The sequence below is a fragment of the Onychostoma macrolepis genome, chromosome 06 (assembly GCF_012432095.1).
Source record: "Onychostoma macrolepis isolate SWU-2019 chromosome 06, ASM1243209v1, whole genome shotgun sequence".
Classification (NCBI taxonomy): Eukaryota; Metazoa; Chordata; class Actinopteri; order Cypriniformes; family Cyprinidae; genus Onychostoma; species Onychostoma macrolepis.
In genome coordinates, this window is record NC_081160.1 from 27,255,730 (window position 1) to 27,277,527 (window position 21,798).

Sequence of the window (21,798 nt, forward strand, 5' to 3'; positions counted from 1 at the left end):
AAAACTCAGCAGAAAATGATCTTAATTAAATATAAATTAAACAGAGCTGATGTTAAATATAGAAATGCCAATTAAGGAATAATTCAGATATTTCAATAACATCATTATTCTGAAGCAGAAGTCACAAGATTTCGATTAAAGGGGAACAAAGTGAATTTGGCGTAAAAGTGGATTGTTCAGGAGACCCTTTTCATTTAAAAAATGAAAAACTCCCTTGAGATTTTTGATACAAATTTTAAAACTCATTTGATTTGATTTTGCATAAAACGTTACATGACCAGAACACCAGGATATGATTTTATTTTCTTTGCACTGACTTGAAATATTTTCCCGCCATACTTAAATAATTACTTAGAAAAATAACGGAACAAATATACAGATTTCTATTCTTTCTTCTGAGAGACCACTCAGCTATTTTGTTATAAAGTTGCTGTACATTATTTAAACATTTACATGAATCAGACCACGTTATACTGAGCCCATATGTATTTAGTCTAATATGAGGTGATTCTAGGCCTCACTTTTAAATATGAACAATGAAGATGAGTTACGTATGTACAGCAGATGCTAACATTGCTTTCATGACGTCTTCACATTTTGTTGAATTTAAACAGTTTTCAAAGTCTGTCATTTGCACAAAAACACAATGTAACACCACAACTTATCATGAACAATAAACTTGTCTTTGTAATTAGTTTGCGTTCTCATCATTTGCTTTATATCAAAGCTGTGTCACCGCTGTTAGTTACATATCCAAACCCTGAGGTCATAATCACGTCACACACAGCATATGAAATGGCCACCAGTCCTTTGGTATTGATAAATCATATCACTTCCTATATAATCTCACCTTACACGTTTATCTTGGCCACATTTCAGACCTCAAAACCCCAATAAATCAGCCCTTTCAGAAACCTCCCACAACCAATCATGTGTTGCAAGCAAGCATGGAAAACATTAGATGATGATCTTAAAATAGATAGCTTGAAAGAAGACATTACACCCGCAACATTCCTGTTTTTAGGAGAGATCATTTTCCCCTACTTTATAGTCTGTATTTAAAGACTGAATCTTTGCACATTAGGGTGAATCTCACAGAAAATTGTCTAGATCATATTTCACCTCCAAAATCAAAATTTGCATAAAGACAATGAAGCCTAATGAAGTCTATTTGTAGGATTCTTGCAATTTGTTTCATTGTGACAGTATGCATGAATTTAAGCACATTTCTCTCCCCTAAAAATTCTCTGTAATTGATTCAGAAGGTTTGCTTTTCACTGCAGACATATTAGACACTCCTAAGTTAAACCTAATGCAAAAAATTACAGTAATTTGATTTTGAAGAGTAAATGTGCTTATAATTGTCATAAAAATAATTTCATGATATTAAAAAATAAATGATCATAATAAAGCAGGCTTTATTCTCTTAAAGGAATAGTACACCCAAAATCACTTGCTCACCAATGAATCCTCTGCAGTGAATGGGTGCCGTCAGAATGAGAGTCCAAACAGCTGATAAAAACATCACAATAATCCACAAGTAATCCACACCACTCCAGTCCATCAATTTACATTATGAAGTGAAAAGGTGTGTGTTTATAAGAAACAAATTCATCATCAAGAAGTTTTCAAAAGTCTTCGATCCATAATATTGCTTTCTCCAGTGAAAAAGTTTTTGTGTGAATCAGGAGGGAAAGATGCGAAGATTACGCACAGTTTACCAGCCAAAACTGTCCAAAACAAACATGTCAGTATTTTGGCCAGAAGCGATGGATTTGTTTATTACAGACACACAGCTTTTCACTTCACAAGACAGTAATTGATGTACTTAACTCATGTGGACTACTTGTGGATTATTGTGAGGCTTTTTATCAGCTGTCTGGACTCTCATTCTGACGGCACCCATTCATTCTTTGATGGCCTGAATGTGGGTAAATTTTCAGCAAATTTTCATTTTCAGGTGAACTATTCCTTTAATCCAAAATATTTTCTTTTAAATTTGACATCAGATATGACCCCTTGACAACCTTCATGAGGTTCACCCATGCGCATTGGCTTCTGATGGTCATAAACCAAAGCTTGACTGCTGTAAAGTACAGTGTAGCCTCATAACTGAGTGGTTGAATTGCTTGCACTGCTTGCCTTCATCTTGAGCAGACTGGACATGCATGTCCAGGAAAAAAATAAAATAAATATTTACCATATTAAATCTGATTTCATAGAATATTTAAAAATACATTTGCATGTACCATTTGTTTTGTGACAAGTCAAAACAGTTGCTACAAGGTAAAACTACCACGGTGCTTAGAAAGAGCTTGGATCTCTACACCGAAATCAATGTCACAATCTGACATTATAGCTACATGTATCTATTCATATACACATTTCAATAAATAAACATTTGATAATGATCTTGGTATATTAAAGCACAAGTTTCTGGTCATTTGCAATTATAATATTTGGAGATCAAGGAATCAAAGACATGGAAGAGAGAACAGTCTGAAAAGTCCCTGGTAAAGCCCCCGATCTTCAAGACAGTTCTTATTTACACCATTTGAAAATGTTACGAGTCAGAGATAAACTGCACGGGTCTAAAACGCATGCAACAAAACAAGGAGTTTGCATGCAGGGGGAAAAAATGATTCTTTGGGGTAAAGACGTGCTGTTTTTAACCGAAACATAAACTTGCATTGTTGTTTTGGTGATTGATGGGGCATGTTCCCTTGCATAAGGAAGGATTGCATTGTGATGTTGACAGAGTCCTCATGTTGTTTAATGTCAGCTGGCAAGAAGCAAATTAAAAAGAGGCTGTCCGGACAAAACGGAGTTCCATGCGTTCGACCACAAAGCCTCAGAAATTGCCTGTCCAAGATGATTAAGCAATGATCTCCATAAAGCAGTTTAGATGAAACTTCATGTCGAATCAGTCTGTCTGTGAGACTGCTTATTACAAACGTTTTTAATTCATTTGAATGAGAAGCTCATGCTGACCACTGTCCAAAGAGAAGCACATGAACATGGTTCACATGATACGCTCTGACGCCACAAGGCACAAGGCCAAAGACATACTCTTGGAAAGTACGTGAACAAGCATGTGAATGCTTGGTCTATGCACTGAAGATACATGCTTTGTGTTATTGTAGCGGTTTCAAACCTCTCTATTCAGTTGGGCGATAAAGTTAAGACCTCGAGATATCTGTGCCTCTAAGCTGTCGACTTGTTTATAGCTACCTATCTGAGTAATAAACAACCTTCTATAGACTAAACAGTTTTGGGCCCCATTGACTTCCATAGTATGGACAACAAACACTACAGAAGTCAATGGGACCATAAACTGAGACCATTTCCCATTGACTTCTATAGTGTTTGTTGTCCATACTATGGAAGTCAATGGGTTCCAAAACCGTTTAGTCTTTGAAAGAAGATATTTTGAAGAAATCTGGCAACCAAACAGTTTCGGGTCCCACTGATTTCCATAGTATTTGTTGTCCATACTATGGAAGTCATTGGGGCCAAAACCTTTTGGTTACCAGTATTCTTCAAAATATCTTCTTTTGTGTTCCACAGATTAAAAAAAAAAAAACGAGGCTTATTTTCAAGCCAAAGTTCACAAGTAACAGACAATTTTATTTTTGAGTTTATGCAGTAGAATGTATTATATGATGTATCAACTAAGTTTTCCGTAAATTCAATATTATTAAAAAATTCAAATTCAGATTTTTTTACAGTATCGGGAACATGTTAGGAGAAGTTTAGCTAGGCAACGTTCTTCACAAGTGCAAATGCTTGAAACGCTGACCTGCTGTACACTGACGTATAAAGAAATCTCGATCATTCCCTTGAGTAACCCATGAAGATGTTTAGTCTTGTACTCAAGAAGGCGCTAGCTTTCTTTAAATGTCTGTGCCAATAAACCAGATGTGATGTTATTTAGGTCTATAAACACGTCGACAGTATAACTAACTCGCTCAGCAAGATTCTCTTCCACCAGCAGATAATTTGCGCTAATTCCCATGATAGTGCTGAAATGCTGAAATGCAACTTGCAATCCATGATGAACTGTGTGAAATCATAGCTACAAGCGTTTGTATTCACATACTTGCGTATGTTTCTGGCCTTAAACCTTCTATTCCCAAAGACTGCCAAACTATTCGCAAACATCTCGCATGGCTTCCTCGTGCGTGAGGATACGTGCAAAACTAGGGATCTTCCAAAGGCCATCACTCAAGGGTCCAGGGTGGTCAAAGACTAGACTCGCCCTGGTGGTGACTGGAGCCGCATCTGTGGTGACAATGTCGCCTTTCCTGTCTTCGCTCTCATTTCCTTTTCTTCTGCTTTCATTCTTATCTGTAATCATTTCCTTCCTGTTTTCTTCCGTTTGATCCCCCTTATCCTTTGTTTGTCTGCTCTTCTTGTCTCCCTCTCTGCTCGATATGTGGGTGTCCTCATTTCGCATGTCTCTATCTCTCGGTTTTTTCTTCTTTCGGGTGCTTTTGAGCTCCGTTTCCCCTTTTGGCTCAAGCGCTTCATCCTCTCCTTTGCTTCTCACTTTTCTCTCAGCTCTCCACCTCTCCTCCCCTTCTTGGGTCTCATTTCGCTTCCTTCCTCTAGATTCCTGTTTTTTCTTCCTTTCAGCGTCACTTTTCTTTTGGTTCACGCTCGGCATCCCCTTCACACGGCATACCTCTTTCCGTCCCTGTGCTTCGCCAATTACCACTTCCTGTCCTTCACGCTTTGTCTTCTGGGGACTGACTGAGCGACTATGCTGGCAGGACTTTCTGTTCTTGTGGGAGTCTCGAGTGCTTTGTTTCAGATTTTCTTTGTGGCTGCGAGCTTTGTCTTTGGATGGGCTTTTGGATTTCTCTGTATCTCCGAGATCAAGGAGATTCTCTGCGGACTGACTCTTGATGCGCCGTTGCTGCGGGACTCTGGAAGAGCTGGTGTTTGGTGGTTTGGCTTGCTTCTCCCTCTTGCTGTCTTTAGAGTGCGGATCCTCACAGGCCAGATCCAAGGAGCCCCGAGAACGGGCAAAGGAGCTTGACAGGTCTGACGTTTCCTTCTTCGCTGAGGTGGATGGCAGATGAAGGAGAGGAGAACTGAGAGGAATGTTGGAAGTGTTGGATCCCGGCGGATCAGGAAGGATAACATCTCCTAAGGGTGAAAAGATGTACATTGGTTCCACTGCCTAGAATTAAAATACTATGACTAATTAAGGCCTTATAAAAATGAATTGCTATGTAAATGCATTGCTATGCTATATTTTTGAGTGAAACCATTTTTCACGGTGTTGTGATTGCAAAGAGCATGAACATATTTCACAGATCTAAAAATGTACACAATAAAGCAGGGAAAAGGCTAGCAATTAAGGAGCAAAGAAAGTGTAGTAAAAGTCCCATTACCAAAGAATAAAAGACCTAGAGGAAAAGAGGCTGTTAGTGATGATGCTCCTGGGGGCAGTAACACATCGCAGAGGAGCTCATACAACCTGCAAAGAAGAGAACGAGAGAGAGAGAAAGAAAGAAATAAATAAAGAAACAACGATGAAGTTAGCAAGCAACCCATGTAGTCTTGATGTTCTTACAGCATGCTTACGTATACAGCAGCATCATCATGTGTTTGTGCGTCATAACTCACTGTTCTCTGATAAGAGGGCTTGCGGTCGCAGTAACAGTAGCACTTTGTTTCCTCCAGCTTGGATCAGCTCAATGGCTCTGGTGTGACTAATGCCTTGCGTCTGTTCTCCATTGATCTCCACTACCTGATCTCCTACCTGCACATTCAGGCATAAGATGTGTTTTATCATTATTGAAATATCTTAGTGGTCTCTGGTTCAGGCCATAAGATGATGAGTTTAGTTAAAGACCAAAATATCTTGCTTTTCATGTATCAGCATCCGCCAATGAAAAACCCATATCAACTGACTGCAAACAGGAAGATGATGACTGATATGGCTTTAAAATCAATTAACATCTGCATTTAAAGGGATAATAACCTGAAATTCAAATTTGCCTAATCATTTTGTTATATAAGAGGTCATTGTGCTATAAAAACATTGTGTAAGTTTCAACTCTCGTTAATCTAAAAACAGCTTATATTAAAGCCAATCTGCCAAAACAGCAGCTTGTGGAATGTGTCACTTTATGACATAATAATGTGGCTAAACACTGCCTCCGCCTGCACAGAAAATTGCCTATTACTTATAAATTGCAAAAATGTTTTTGAGGTAAAAATCTTTATAATATAAGTGGACCTTAGAGAACAGTACAAAATAATGTTCATGACCCCTTTAATTCTTAATTCATCCAAATCAAACCACATTCCATTCAAGCTATACATTCTTTCATGTATTTCCTGGGAATCAAACCCATGAAAAGGATATCCTGCTTTGAAATATGTTGAGCATAAAAAGGTATGGTATTCAGCGTCCCTTAAATCTTTTACTATATTTAAACGCACTCTGCAGATGTTTCCCTAAAATCACTGCAGAAGATGGAAAAAAGTCAGCGGATTCCATCCGCAATGTGTGAGTTATTAAAGAGTGGTGTGCAGTACTGACGTGTATCCTGCCGTCCTGTAGAGCAGGGCCGTCCTCAGCCAGCCGCAGGATGTAGAGGCCCATGTTATACTCCGTTCCTCCTCTCAGACTGAAGCCAAAACCACGAGGTCCGCGCTCCAACTCTACCGCAATACAGCCCTAGGTAGAAAATGTAGATATACACCACCGTTCAAAAGTTTTGGGTCATGTTTTTTTTTTCTTTAAAGATGCTCAACTAGGCTGCATTTATTTGAACAAAAATGCAAGAACAAATTCTGAAATTACAATTTAAAATAACAGTTTTCCATTTTAATATATATATTCAAAATTTAATTTATTTCTGTGATGGCATGAAGAAATTAATTATAATCCTTGTCTAGATTTTGTGACGTGATTTTGATTGTCCATTGTAGTTTTTAGTCTTGGCTTAAATACCTAGTATGATCTCATTATTTTTTATGCAATGCTGAAATATTCCAATTATACATTACCCTAGACGTGTTCTCTAGTTAAATTTTAGGCACAGTTTGTGATGTAAGTGTGACTCTTGCCTGTTTGGAGTTGGCGACACACAGCGTTCCCTGTTCACTCATGGGAAGAGTTTTATACTCCATCCGTACAAGCTCATCCCTGATCTCATCCATATCCAAATTATATCTGTGCATAAGTAACACATAAAGCAGAAGTGTGGCTTAAATCCTCCGTAAGTGATGAGAGCTTAATTTTATCGGATATATGGCTGAATTTACATGAATTTACAACAAATAGACAGAAGGAATGAGCGCATTTAAAGTGGTTTAAAGACATAATATTGGACTGTACCTCTCATCCTGAGTGGATCTGAGAATCTTGTGCTGCGGTGCTGGACTTTGTTTGGCTGAACTGGCTCCTGAGGGTGGGCCTTTGTACTCTAAACAGCCAATAAAAACAGATTGTCATATGAAATAAGAAGCATCAAGTGTTAAAGCCCTTATGAAACAGCATTTGCAACACTTCTGTAATGTTAATGATGAATGTTTCACAATAAGACCAGGAAGATTTGAACTGCAAAAGCATGTGGCAATTAATGCTGTTTTGTTGTATCATATTCATGCATGTGATCTAACATGTATTAAAATTGACATAAATGAACTGTGTATAGTCATGTTTTGTAGTTGAAATAGGCTAATAATTGGTCTAAACGCCCTTTATATTTAAATATGCATGCATAATTGATATTAAATTTCACTGTGGTTATTAGCCTTTCAATTTAAGCTATGTTATTGCCTTAGTGTGACAAATCAAAGCATGAGGCACAGGTTGAGAAAGCATGAATATCGAGGGGTGAGAACCAGTGATATTTTTGGTGAAATGGAGATATATATATCAAATGAAAGCTCTTAATGAGCTCTTTCTACTGTCATCCATAAGTGTACAAATTTTTGTTTTGGCTCTCCTGTAAAGTTGGTGAAATGTCACTTACGCCTTTTTGGTTCTCACCCCTCGATATGTACTGCGGCAGTATTTATGTGACATTTCATTATCTCACTCACCGTCCTCAGGAACCACGGTGAGTGTGACGGAGTTCCCCGCGTCTTTGATAAGCTGAACAATGTCGTTGTGAGAGAGCTCCACAATGGACTGGCTGTTCACAGCGGAAATGCGGTCGCCCACGTTCAGCAGTCCGCAGCGGTCAGTCGGACTGCCCTCGATTATTCGACCAATCTTATGCGGAATCACTGCAACACACACTTAGGCAAATCACTTAGCAGAATTGGAATGGCTTGTGTTGTATTTATAATCATAATGAATGAATCATAAGAAAATGTAACAATTCTGGGGTTGTGTAAAACTAAAACAGCTGGATTTAGTGGAATGGAACAGAGAACAGGGGCCTCAAGGCACTTTTTAAATTTAAACTACTGTATTTTTAACATAACATCTTAAAATCTAAATAAATGAACATGCAATGCTGATGACGTAATATGCTCAATGAACAGTGCAAGTTGTGATGCAACCACCACTGACTACTATAGTTTGTATGACTACAGTGGCCATAAAAGACGATGAAAATAAAGGAATAACTTTTACTGTGCAAAATGTTAAACACTTAAAAAGTGCACAACTGTGTCAACATGACATTAAACCACAACAACCATGGTAAAATTAAATTGAAACAAAAAAACATTATACAAAATCTAAAATTACAGTAGTCAACTTTACAAATAGTTGATTAGTCGTCCATCATGATTCTTTTTCCAATTCCAGAGCAATTGATGATTCTTTTGAGGAAATAACTATATACTTAGTCAAATAAAATTAAATATATAACATTTATACATAATTATTAAATGAAATGACATTAAATTAAATTTAAATTTAAAAAAAAATTAAATTAAATTAAATTACTCGTATTTAAAAAAAATGTTTAATTCTGGTGCATGGAACAGTGTCATACAGTACATTAGACATTAAATAAAATATTAGTACATTTTATATAATATATTTAGTATAAATATAAAAAGTAATATATTTAAAATACATTTATTTCATACTAAGTATAGTTCAAATCTATTAACATATTTATTGACCTGTTGCTCGAGACTTACTGAAATAAAACTTATAATTAAACTTTATTTGGAGTACTATCTGTGCACAGTGCACATTTCTTAATATTAAGTCTATAATGTGTTTTAATGTCACTATTGATGAGGGTTGTATGATCTTTGAATAATATTGGTCTTTAAATGCATGATATTTGAAGTGTACCTGAAGTATACTTGCAACAGCTCCACTATGGCACAAATATACTTAAGTATATCTTTAGTTGGACTTCAGCATTACTTCCACACAATTAAAGTGTATTAAATACAAAATTAGTTGTTCCAATTTAGCAGACTTTTTATACTATACTAGTTTAGTATACTAAAAGTACAATTGCAGGGTATTTTTATTAAGTACATAAATATGTAAATGTATTTGTAGTATATTTAGCATGAAATCAATGTATTTCAAATACATTTTAGCATATTTATTTTTCACTAGGTTCTTGATTCCCAATTCTAATGATATCTAATTTTTTTCTTGTTTATTTGCCAAATGACTTCGGCTGGTGCATCAATGAATCTGCTGTTACCTCCAGGTGGCGGTTTGCTCTTCGATGTGAGAATGACAAAGCCAAAGCCCTCGTTATCTTTACGATGGAGCGTGATATCAAATGACCCCTGGTCCTTGATGCTTGGCACCTGGATACGTGGAAGCCGTGGTGAGCCATTCACAAGGGTCAACGCTCCGCTCCCAACATCCTCCAGGGCATCTATAGAGCAGAAGATTACACGGACTGACCTTTAATGAAAGCTTTTCAGGCAGTTAATTACACTCCAGCGCTGGTTTTATGTCTAAGGCCTGTCAGTCAGCAGCACTCACCTCTGTAAATGACCTTCCTGCACACTGAAAGCAGCACTTCTCCGTTGCGTGCTGCATTAGTCATCAGATCCAGAACTTGTTTGTGAGATTTCCCCTTCACAGTGATGCCATCGATGCCAACGAGCTCATCTCCGGCCCTCAGACGGCCTTCCTTCTCTGCTGCCCCCTGGGGAATGATGGCACCAATGTAAACCTAATGAAATTAGACAGATAGCCCGTTTTAGAGTTAAGACAGAAAGTCGATCTGCTAATAAATCACATAAATACAGTCCGTGAATATAAATATCCAGTAATGTGGTTACAGAAGTATGAGGCACTCACTGGTTGTTCTGCACCTTCTCCTCCAAGCACACGGAAGCCAAAGCCTGTCTCCTGATCTCTCTTGATGAACACGTCCAACTCTTTATAGTGAGGTCCTGTATAAAAATAGACAAAATTACATGGAAGTACAATATATAATTTGGAAAACATGGAATTAACCACATTCATCAATTCATCACAAAAAAAGCAAAACCAAAAATAATAGCAACAGTATTTGCCATGCACATGGCCTTTTCTGTGTCTCTGCATTCAGATCATAAATTAAAAGGATAGTTTTCTCAAATATGTCATTTGAAAACCATATGTTTTTGTTTTTTTAACGTGAAGCTCATATTAAACAGCTGCTCTTTTCCATACAATAATAGTGGTTGGTGATTCAGACTGTAAAGCTCCAATGGGAAAAAGTACTATAAAACACTCCATTCAAACTATATTCAAAGTCTCCCAAAGCCATTCAACAACTTTTTAAAATTGATATTAACTGAAAATCTTCTGCTCATAAATCTCATTCAAAGTTTCACACACCTAAACCAATTACAGAATATATGAAAGAACAAGACATTTGCCCACGGCTCTCATTATATTGTCTCTAGTGTGCCGTTTTCTCATGTATTATGATTTGAATGTGAAAAAAAATATTACAAAAAAACCCTGTTCTGAATGTGTATTTGAAATAAATAATTTAAATAAAATAAGCTAAATTAAAATAGCTTTATATTTAGTGTTGTCAATTGATTAATCGCATCCAAAATAAAAGTTTTTGTTTACATAATATACAGTGTGTACTGTTTATATTTATTATGTATATATGAATATATATTTATGAAAAATATGTTATGTTTATGTATTAAATATATTTATATATAATATAAAATATAATAATATAAATTTATGAATGTATATACGTGTAAATATTTAAAAAATATATACTGTATGTGTCACAGTCATGGACTTTTGTTTGTGTTTTTCATTCCCCATGTGCTCTGTGTGACCTAGTTTCTGCCAATGTCTGATTGTGTCATTATGTTCAGGTGTGTCTCGTCAATTAACCTCCATATATAAGTTGTATTCAGTTCAGTGTTTCTTTGTCTGGTCTTATGTCTGTATTACTCAGGTGTGTGTGTATACTGCTTCCTTGCATTGGATTACCCATATGTGGATTATTAAATACTGTTTATTGTTATCTTTGTTGTATTAGTGTATTATTCTCTCCCGCACCACACCGTGACAGTATGTGTGTGTATTTATATATATATACATAATAAATAAACTAAGTACACATACATATATTATGTAAAAAAAAAACTTTTATTTTGGATGCAATTAATCGTTTGACAGCACTAATATATATATATATATATATATATATATATATATACACACACACATGCATGTATATATACACATGCATGTGTGTGTATTTATATGCACACAAATATAAACAGTACACACATATTCATTACGTAAACACAAACTTTTGAGTGCGATTAATCATTTGACAGCACTAATATATAATCTTATTTTTTTATATGTAATTTTACTATAATTTTACCTTATTACCTTTTTCTATATATAATAAAAAAATAAGGCAATAGTGTTTTACTTAATTCAGTTTTTTACTTCATTTACGTAAACTTCATTACACTATTACTCTATTTTTTACTCTGAGACGGAAATGCTCTCCCATACTTTAAATAGATAATGCAAAAGAAGTATCTGATACAGGATATAGCATTCAGATCTTGGTACTGTAACATAAAAGAGTTTGCTTCTTGCTGGATGAACTCAGCAGAGACTCACCTATGCTCTCCGACAAGGCTTTAGGTTTGCTGTAGTGGAGGGAAGCGTCTTGTTTTGGAGAGCTGCATGGCAGTGTGTTTGAGTGATAGGTCAAAGCCTGGGGAACCATGATGTCATGGCAACGGTCCAGAGTCTCAGTGCTGGCACTCAACCCCGGTCTCTGTTGGAATAAAATGTGTTTTAATACCACTTCACAAAGTGACCAGCAGAGTGCACACAGATGTGAACTACACCAAGCAGTATTTAAACTGTTTACTGGGCATAATCCTCTGAGAGAATAAAAGGAAGTGCATACAGAAAGATAGCCTATATCAACAGAAATACTATTATGGTTGGATTGGGCCTTCTGGTTTGCAGGAAAATTCCCATACTTCATATGCAAGTGTGTGCAAGAGTGATACTGAATGGAATATTTTACAGTCTATCAGTAAACCCATTGGAAAATGAAGCACACTCAACATACTCATACAATTCATATTTTTGCTGTTTTGCCTCGTGTTACAAGTTACTGGTCTTTCAAAGCATTTATTGTAGTAACTGTGAGTGATGTCCATACAAAACTCACCAGTTTGATACTAGAGTAAAAAGGGCAAAGGGCAAAAAGGGCCTTCTCAATTATATTCTGATCCCTCAAAGCCCTTTTTCAATGCAAGTATATGGGATTGTTTTCGCCCGTTTCATCATTCTCAAGTGAAAATCGTACATCCTATCACTTCAAAGTAGTACACGCCACACGATTCAGTACAAATGGCCTGGGACGTGTCAGCTACCAAACTTTGGTATTTACATAAGGGGGTTTGTTCAAATCCCAAACCCCAAGTACGAACAATAATTGAGACACAATTATTGAGCACAAGATGAAATATTCAGCCATTTCCTCAGTTCTACAAGGTCATTATCACCTCTGAAATCTATTATCATACTCACAGGTCTTAGACTCTTCACAGGCGATGTCTGACCTAGAAACAGAGAAAAGGCAAATGAGAGACATAAGTAGCACTGAAGGAGAAAATAATGGGGGAACAGGCACTCATCAACAGACAGATGAAAAAAAACAAGAACTTGTTACTGGGATAGAAAGTTTCTAGCCTTATTATAATGACAGCGTTTCATGGTTGTTGCCTCTCAAATATGAAAAAGGCATGAGAATACATTGTTTCAATGCTACATTATTAATTCCAATCCATCTAAAAAGCTACTCAAAGAGGAAGCGCCATTCAAGTGCTTCAAAGTGGGGCGTTTCCTGAGCCAATTTCGAGCTGAGTTAATTATGACACATGCATCATCTAGGAGCCATTAAAGATGGATAGAATATATGTACATAAGAGAAAATTATGAATCCTCCAGGGAGAAAGACATTGCAAATGACAGAAGTCATGCATAAAATAATGACGTTGCTACATTTCCATCTGTCAATTCAGAACCCACGCCATTTATTCATTCCCTTTGTTTTTTTTTCTCTCTGTCTCTCTCTTGATTGGTGAGATTTCCATTGAATTTAATGGCTAAACAACAAATGACGAAACTCACTCAGACTTTGAGGGCTAACAGAACTGATTAAAGTATTATCTTGCTCTCTTTCTTCCCTTTTCCCCCCTCCCTTGCTCTCTCTCTCTCGCTCTTCAGACAATAAATCCTCACAGAACTCTTTGCCTATTCATCCTGAATTCCCCTGTGATCTAAACTCATTTCCCAAATTCCCAGCCAGCCCCACAGAGTGGGTGCAAAAGATGCAACAGGGCCTCTCCTGCCAACTGTATCAGAATCAACGGTCCATCATTCTTACATAACATTCTCCTAAGGGGACAGAAACTAACCTCAAGTATGATCGGTGAGAGTGGAGGAGAGGAGTGTGGCTAAAGTGTAAAATTATGAAGTGGGGAAAATAATGCAACTGATTTCTCACCTGCTGAACAATGGAAATATAACTAAAAAATGAGACAAAGGGAAAAGAGTGTTTGTGTAATTCCCTGCTGAAAATTCTACTGTGGAACATGAAAGGTTGTGTTTTGCAAAATGTCCTCTGCTACACTGCATATTCATTTTCTTACTCAGTATTTGTGTCTTGTTTTCCAGTAAAGATATCTAAACATTTTTAAATCAAAATATATTACTTGAGATGCAAAAATGACATTAGATGCTAAAGAAATATATCAAAATTAAGATTAAAATTGAGATTTTTATTGATTTTTCTTATACTGCTGGCAGTTTTTTCTTTCGTTTTTACATATATATATATAAAAAAAAATCAAACAAACCACAATTAATTTTGATATATTTTTCAGAAAACAAATGTTACATCATTTTGCATCTCAAATAAATCTTGAATTAAGAACATTTAGATATTTGTACTGAAAAACAAAACAGAAAATACTGTACAAGAAACGACTTACAGTGCTCTCTTTCCATGAATCAGGAATTTTTCACTTTCTGGATTTGAACAAAGTTCCAATGAAAGCACTAAATATGATGCAGAATTTAAGGAAGTAACAATAAATCAAAATGAAGAAATTCATTTAACTGCAATAATCATAATTTTACGAGAAAAAGACAAACTGCAAACTTTTTGAATGATGGCTTGACAAAGGCTCAAAGGATTAAAAAGTGTGACAGTCTTATTCATTTTCACATTTATATTCACTTCATTGCTATTCAAAGTTAAAGTCTTTGAAAGTCTTTTTAGCAGGGTTTTTACTAGAAATGCCTAAGATCCGTTTTGAGTGAGTGATGGAGAGCAGAGTAACGTTTTAATTTAAAATGCGACAATTATTGTAAACCTTCGGCTTTTTCTGCTTGTTTAGAGTATGTTTATGGCCTAAATGATCAGTGTGATGTTCCATACACACTCCTGCTCTCTTACCTCCTCTCAACACCACCAGATTCACCTCGCTGCCCACCGGGAGGTCCTTCAGAATATCCACCACCTGTGCGTGACTCAGTGTTTGCACGTTCTGCCTGTTAATCTCTTTTATCACGTCTCCTTTCAACAGGCCTCGGCACCACTGTTCATCCAGGATCATTTTCACCTTCTGCCCCAGCGGACAGTCTGCAATGGCGAAGCCAAATCCTCCAGGTCCCTTCACGATTGGCACGCTCACCAGCTCCGGCTGCAGCATCCCCGTCTCGGGCCTGTCATTGACACCGCTGCTGCTGCCTCCTGGAAGAGCGGCGACCACCGGCCGCCCACTGGCATCTGTGGTTACATAGTGAAGCTCCTGGGAGGAGCCGTGAAGGGCGTCACCTTTGACCAGCAGTGGCTGGCCATTGATGAGGGGTACAGCGGTTACGATCTCTCCTGTCGGAGGTGGAGGTGGAGGGGGAAGGTCCTCGCTGTCCACATCCACGTCAGGGGGAAGCGAGTATCCACGACAGAGGACCATGTCAACATACTGATTAATTGGGATGCACTGGAACATGTGGACCACGTCAGCGTGGGTTTTGCCTAAGACAAGTGTGCCATTGATTTCCACAATTACATCACCTAGGTTGAAAAGAGAGGGAATTTGACAGCGTCAGAAAGGAAAAGGATCGTTACAAAGTGGATTAACAACTTTTCTAATCCATTTATGTTCTTGAAAGACACTAGATGAAAGGAATAGTTTAGACAAAATTAAATATTCTGTCCTTATTTACTCACCCTTACACTATGTCATTTCAAATGTGTATTATTTCTTTGAGAGCCTTTGAAAATTTTTGACACAGATCTTTTTTATATGCACATTTGATAAGATACAAAAATGACAAAGAAATACCAAGCAGTTTGTGTGACTTGTGTACTATAGTCCAAGTGTTTCTGAACTCGATCAGTGAATGAATCATTCTTTTGATTTTTTTTGGAATCAGCTGATCCAGTTCATGAATCATACTGATTTGTTCACTCACTCAATGATCTACAGCAGCTCTCTACTTAACAACTCAATGGAAATGAATATTATTAATTAGTGAATAATGACTTAAAGGGATACTCCACCCCAAAATGAAAATTTTGTCATTAATCACTTACCCCCATGTCGTTCCAAACCTGTAAAACTTCGTTCGTCCTCGGAACACAATTTAAGATCTTTTAGATGAAAACAAGGAGGTTTGTGACTGTCCCATTGACTGCCAAGTAAATTACACTGTCAAGGCACAGAAAAGTATAAAACACATCGCCAAAATAGTCCATCTGCCATCAGTGGTTCAACCTGAATTTAATGAAGTGGCGGGAATACTTTTTGTACGCAAAGAAAATAAAAATAAAGACATTTATTCAACAATTCGTCTCCTCTGTGTCAGCGTAGCGCCATTTTGGAGAGCATCCGATGGACACAAAGTGCGTACGCTATTCTCTGTCATCATCAGTAACACATGGATACGCTGTTTTCTTTCAAATCAAAGCGTAAATAAACGTACAATACGTATCCATGAGTTACTGTCGTTATTTTTATTTTCTTTGCGTACAAAAAATATTCTCATCGTTTCATAAAATTCAGATTGAACCACTAATGACAGAATTATTATGACAGACTATTTTGGCGATGTTTTTTATACTTTTCTGTGCCTTGACAGTGTAATTTACTTGCCAGTTAATGGGACGGTCACAAACCTCCCGGTTTTCATCCAAAGTATCTTAAATTGTGTTCAGAAGACGAACGAAGCTTTGGAACGTGTTTGAAACGTCATAGGGGTAAGTGAGTATCCCTTTAAATTTCAGTCTTTTTTGGTTATCATGTGGGTTTAGAAGACTTTTTCAAGCCTTGCCATTATGGTCACAATGGACTGTTGCTGTATGGAACCAGGGTATTATACTAAAACTAAAAGTATAAAACATTATACATTATACATATACATTTAAATAATGTAATGGCAATATTGAAAAAAGTAATAAAAATGACTAAAGCACAACAAAATTACTATGAAAATGTTAAAACAAAAGCTATTTCAGAATAATAATAAAAAACTGTGATGATATAAGTAATATTAAAATAAGAATGATATGGAAAAAAAGCATGATTCTTCAAAATATCACATTTTTGTTTCACAGAAGAAAAAAAGTCAAATGGTTTGGAACAACATGAGGGTGAGTAAATAAAGCCATTATTGTGTAGCCTTATTATGGTAATACCCTTTTCCTATCCCAGTTTAATGTGATGAGATATCTATAATTAAGTCATTCATAAGCTGACTTCCTAATTAGCCCTAATGCGAATTGTGGATGTTCCCCTAAAAACCATTCACCAAATTAGGCATCACTCACCAGAGGCCATCTTGTTGTCCTGGGCGGCCGGGCCATCAGCGAGAACGTTCTTCACCTGCAGGAACTCATCAAGGCGGTCTCCACCAATGATGGTGAAACCAAAGCCCTGCTGGCTCTTCCTGAGAGCCGTGTGATACAGCTCCCCCTTCAGCTGGGTTGGGTCCCGCGTGAACCCGGGCGTACCAGCCGCTCCACCTACAGAGACAGAAGGAGAGGAAGACACAGACAGACAACATCTGTGATGACTTCACATAAAATATGCAAAAAGACAAAACTGTAAACAACTAGACATTGATACAGTAGATTTACGGTATATACGTACAAGCACCAACTGCACCACAATGCTCGCTGATAAACATGTTTTCAAAATGTATGACAGATTCATCAATAATGTGTGAAGTCACAAATGCAGACTGTCCTAATATCATTAACCAAAGCACATTATGGGATACTTTCTGTGAATATGATACAAAATAGGGCATGAAACAACAAAAACGGGTCTGAAGCACATTTTTGAACGCATGGACAGAGAAAAGAGACCAAACCTTTACAAAAGGTTGACCATTAACCTCAGGAGGTCAAACTAAATGGTTTTATTTTATTTTTAAGTTTGCTGTAATTAAAATATGTGACATGTGGGACATGCTGTAGTTTAAAAGTAGATTTAGCTATTGGAACAGATTTTTTTATAATAGCATTAAAAAATTACAATAATATTTAAAAAATGAAATGAAAAAAAAATATTAAAACAATGGGGGTCACACTTTATATTAGGTGGCCTTAACTACTATCTACTTGCATATATTGTACTGCAAAACACTTTTGCTTCTATTAAGGTGGGATGTGGGTAAGGTTAGGGACAGGTTTGGTGGTATGGGTAGGTTTAAGGGTGGGTTAAGGTGTAAGGGATGGGTCACCAGTGTAATTATAAATAATTACAGAAATTAATTACAGATGTAACTACATATAGGTATTTAAAAAAATATAAGTACAATGTAAAAACATGTATGTACACAATAAGTGCATTGTACCAAATAATTAATTTAAATGTAAGTACATAGTAGTAAAGGCCACCTAATATAAAGTGGGACCAAAATGGGTAACAGGGTTGCAAATGTAGCCTAAAATAAAATGCGATATGGTAGAGAATTTTGAACAAAATGTTGGTTTGCAGTTATTGATAACTTTCAACAAAAAATAAAAAATAAAAATCCTCAAATCTTCCATTTGAACTTTAAGAGTGCAGTCAATGTTCACTACAATTTGTGTAAAAGAATTTGAGGAAATGGATGAAATGATTCATTTATCTTTCTATGATGTTGCTTCCTGTGCGTCAAAATTTTAAGGACCATTACATTATTTGCAAAATGGGGAAATTATGCAAAACAAGATTGCATAAAATGTGAAACACTAATAACCTTAATAACGCTAATAACCATGTGTACTTACTCCATAGATTCCATAGATGTTTCATGAAACTATCATTTATTTGTGCAGGAATGTTTTCCTATGTATGTCTGGCATGTAATTAAAACTGCAAATCATTCCAAACATCTGGCATAGTAAACAAAACCATTAACAACTCTCTCTCTGACAGCACAGACTAGAACATTTTTCGTCAGCGGCTCAACCTAACATACTCCTCTAATATACTGCTATCCTGTGAGTTCCCAGAAGGGCTGAGCGAGTGTTAATACTCACATCCTCAACATTAGATAACCTTCAGAAACCCTCTCAGCACTGGGTGTGGAGATTTCCAGCTAATGTTCCACTGATGTAAGTGAAAGTTTTAGAGGGAACTGTTTGTGTTTTATGCCCATAACTGCTTTGGCTCACTTTTTTGTACTTCCTGTCAGAAAAGATGAATACAGTGTGCTATGGAATACTGTACTCTCAGAGTTCACAAATCACCAAAGAACTCTAGAAGACGGTTGGAATCACACTGTTTTTATGAACTATTACATCACCGAACAATAAAAGAAGAATCACACTGAGCTAAAAGAAGCTTTGGTTGTATGTGTGTGTGTGTGTGTGTGTGTGTGTGTGTGAGAGTGAGTGTGTGTGTGCTGTTAGAGAGAACACTTTGATTGCATGTGCTGTAATGGCAGCTGTGAATCTCCCTATTACAGGGAGGGAGGCCTGTCAAAACATTGATTTTGCCATTTTGACAGGACAAAATAGAGAAAAGACAGAAAATTATAATGGTGAATGTTTTTTTTTAAATTGTGCCAGCAAGACTGAAAGTATGAGGAATCTTCAAAACAGTTAAATGTCATAGAATGTGAAAAAATACTGTTAAAAGAGTTGCATGCCACATCTCCAAATGAGAGGAAAATTTAGTTGTCGATTAGTGCCACCTATTGTAACTGCAACCATTTGTTGGTGATTGACTTTTTGTTCTGCCTCTATCATTATATTAATACTGTAGAATATAAATATTATTATTACGTAAGAAAAATACACATAACCAAAAAATTGATAAATATACGTTAATTTATATTATATTTTAATATATTATTAATATTCTAAATATTAATACGATAATGTAATAAATCATAAAATATAAATCATAAATAAATTATATTTATTTTCTTTAAACTACTGTTTAAAAAGTTTGAAAAAAACTGTTTAAAATATTTTTTAAAAATTTCTATTTTTAATATATTTTAAAATGTAATTTTAATTACTCCATTATTCAGTGTCACAGAAATTATTGTAACATGCCAATATAGTGCTCAAGAAACATTATTATTATTATCATCATCATCATCATCATCATCATCGATGCTGAAAACAGTTGTGCTGCTTAACATTTTCGTGGAAACCTTTTACACATACATTTTTTTTATGATTTTTTGATTAATAGAAAGTTGATCAATTTAATGTGTCCTTGATGAATAAATATATTTCTTTTTCTTTTCTTTTTTTTAATCTTACTGACCCCAAACTTTTTGAACAGTATCGTAATTGATTAAATTATGTTAATATTTAGAAAATGGTTCTTAAGGTTTTTAAAGATGAGATAATAAATATGCTGTTTGAAACTGAAACAACACACTTTTTGGACATTTTGTGGTTGTCAAATGTTAGTGGCACAACGTCCACAGTCACACCTGCAGTTACTCTCTGGGCCAACTGAGTTCATCCATCTGTTAAAATTGGTGAACCAGTTTCTGAGAAAACTCAAGCATTGTGTATCTGTAGATGCCACTCAATTTCTGATTTTGCTATCTAAAGCAATGGAACTTGCTGCAGTCTCACCACTGCCATGGTAACTGAGCATTTCAGCAAAGCAAAAGAAAATGTGATTTTTCCCCTTGTCCTTCCTTCAACCCCTAATGACGAATAGAGCCTCTGTTACGCCAGTCTCCATCCAATCAAAGCCCTCAGACTCACGTGTCATCTATTTCCCCCCTGTTCCTGTCATCTCTGCATCGATAGCGATGGTTCACTTCAGCAGATATGGATTTTCTGGCCCGAATGGACAGCAGTCGTTGTTTCCAGAAATTCGGAACGAATGTGTAGAAGTAAAGCCATGTTTTAGAGAGGGACTGATCAAAGAGAGGCAATGTGAATGCATGATGGATGCTAATGTTCTCTTTTATGTTAATGCAGCCTGTGATGTGCTGCAAAGCAATCTCTATAACATTTATACTCCCATCCATCCACCCTAAAACAGCACTCTTCTCTTCCTCGGGTTTTTCGCTCTCTCTCATATACGCACATGCTCAAACACATCTATAATGCATCTAGTGTAATGGAAGAATCTTTAATTCATCATATTGAGAATGGCAGATGACTCACCGTTCTTTAATCTTATCTTTCTGTCCCTCTTTCCCCCCACACACAATCATTCACCCAGCGAGGAGCCCGTGTGTTTGTCTCCGGGCTGCTGCCGGGAAACTCTAACATGCTGAGTGTCTTTGCTGTTCCCTTTAAACACTCATAAATTCAGTTTAAATTCACAGTTAGGGAGGTGTGCGTTTGTACCTGGAGGAGGTGCTGCCCTCTGTTGGGTCTGAGTTGCGACTGCAGTGTCCAAACCGAGTTTCCTCTTGGCCTCTAGAACCGGATTTTCGAACTGGGTTCTCTGGTTTATGTGACTGAGGATGACAAGAGAAAGTTTTTGGGTTAATCGTTAGCCTATACATTAATAAGCGTAAAAAACTAATCTAATCATATCATAAGACATAAGACTTACTCAACGTAGTATGTGCCGTACTGTGGGTCATCAATCTCCTCCCAACCATATGGAAGTTCTGATGATAAAGGAACAAGAGCAATGTGTTTAAATGCAAATCCACACACACATACACACACACACACATATATACACACACACACGGCTGCAATAACATTGTTAAAAACAGCAGACAACATTTTAAAAGGGGTCACATCACAAAGAACCAACCATTTCCTTGATTTCTTTACATGGAAATACACTTTGACCTTTCAAAGGTTAGCCAATCATGACAAAGCTATTTACATAAAGAAATGAAGA

General features: G+C 36.5%; 1 protein-coding gene across 3 annotated transcripts in view; it reads right to left on the minus strand.

Moving 5' to 3' along the window:
* Window positions 1-1,858: 1,858 nt before the first annotated feature.
* LOC131542519 (membrane-associated guanylate kinase, WW and PDZ domain-containing protein 3) overlaps window positions 1,859-21,798 on the minus strand; it is a 108,933-nt gene continuing 88,993 nt past the window's right edge. The window contains exons 7-22 of one of the 3 annotated variants that reach the window (XM_058779292.1): window positions 21,499-21,556; window positions 21,288-21,400; window positions 17,298-17,492; window positions 14,922-15,542; window positions 12,989-13,020; window positions 12,062-12,221; window positions 10,262-10,356; window positions 9,941-10,133; window positions 9,651-9,830; window positions 8,068-8,265; window positions 7,358-7,445; window positions 7,087-7,192; window positions 6,557-6,694; window positions 5,635-5,770; window positions 5,400-5,485; window positions 5,033-5,151 (exon numbers count right to left, since the gene is read on the minus strand). In XM_058779292.1, coding sequence (XP_058635275.1) covers window positions 5,433-5,485; window positions 5,635-5,770; window positions 6,557-6,694; window positions 7,087-7,192; window positions 7,358-7,445; window positions 8,068-8,265; window positions 9,651-9,830; window positions 9,941-10,133; window positions 10,262-10,356; window positions 12,062-12,221; window positions 12,989-13,020; window positions 14,922-15,542; window positions 17,298-17,492; window positions 21,288-21,400; window positions 21,499-21,556 — 2,366 coding nt within the window. In that variant the 3' untranslated portion in view covers window positions 5,033-5,151; window positions 5,400-5,432. Of the gene's footprint in view, window positions 5,152-5,399; window positions 5,486-5,634; window positions 5,771-6,556; window positions 6,695-7,086; window positions 7,193-7,357; window positions 7,446-8,067; window positions 8,266-9,650; window positions 9,831-9,940; window positions 10,134-10,261; window positions 10,357-12,061; window positions 12,222-12,988; window positions 13,021-14,921; window positions 15,543-17,297; window positions 17,493-21,287; window positions 21,401-21,498; window positions 21,557-21,798 lie in introns of all 3 variants that reach the window. The other 2 variants (XM_058779291.1, XM_058779290.1) reach the window with 2 other exon arrangements.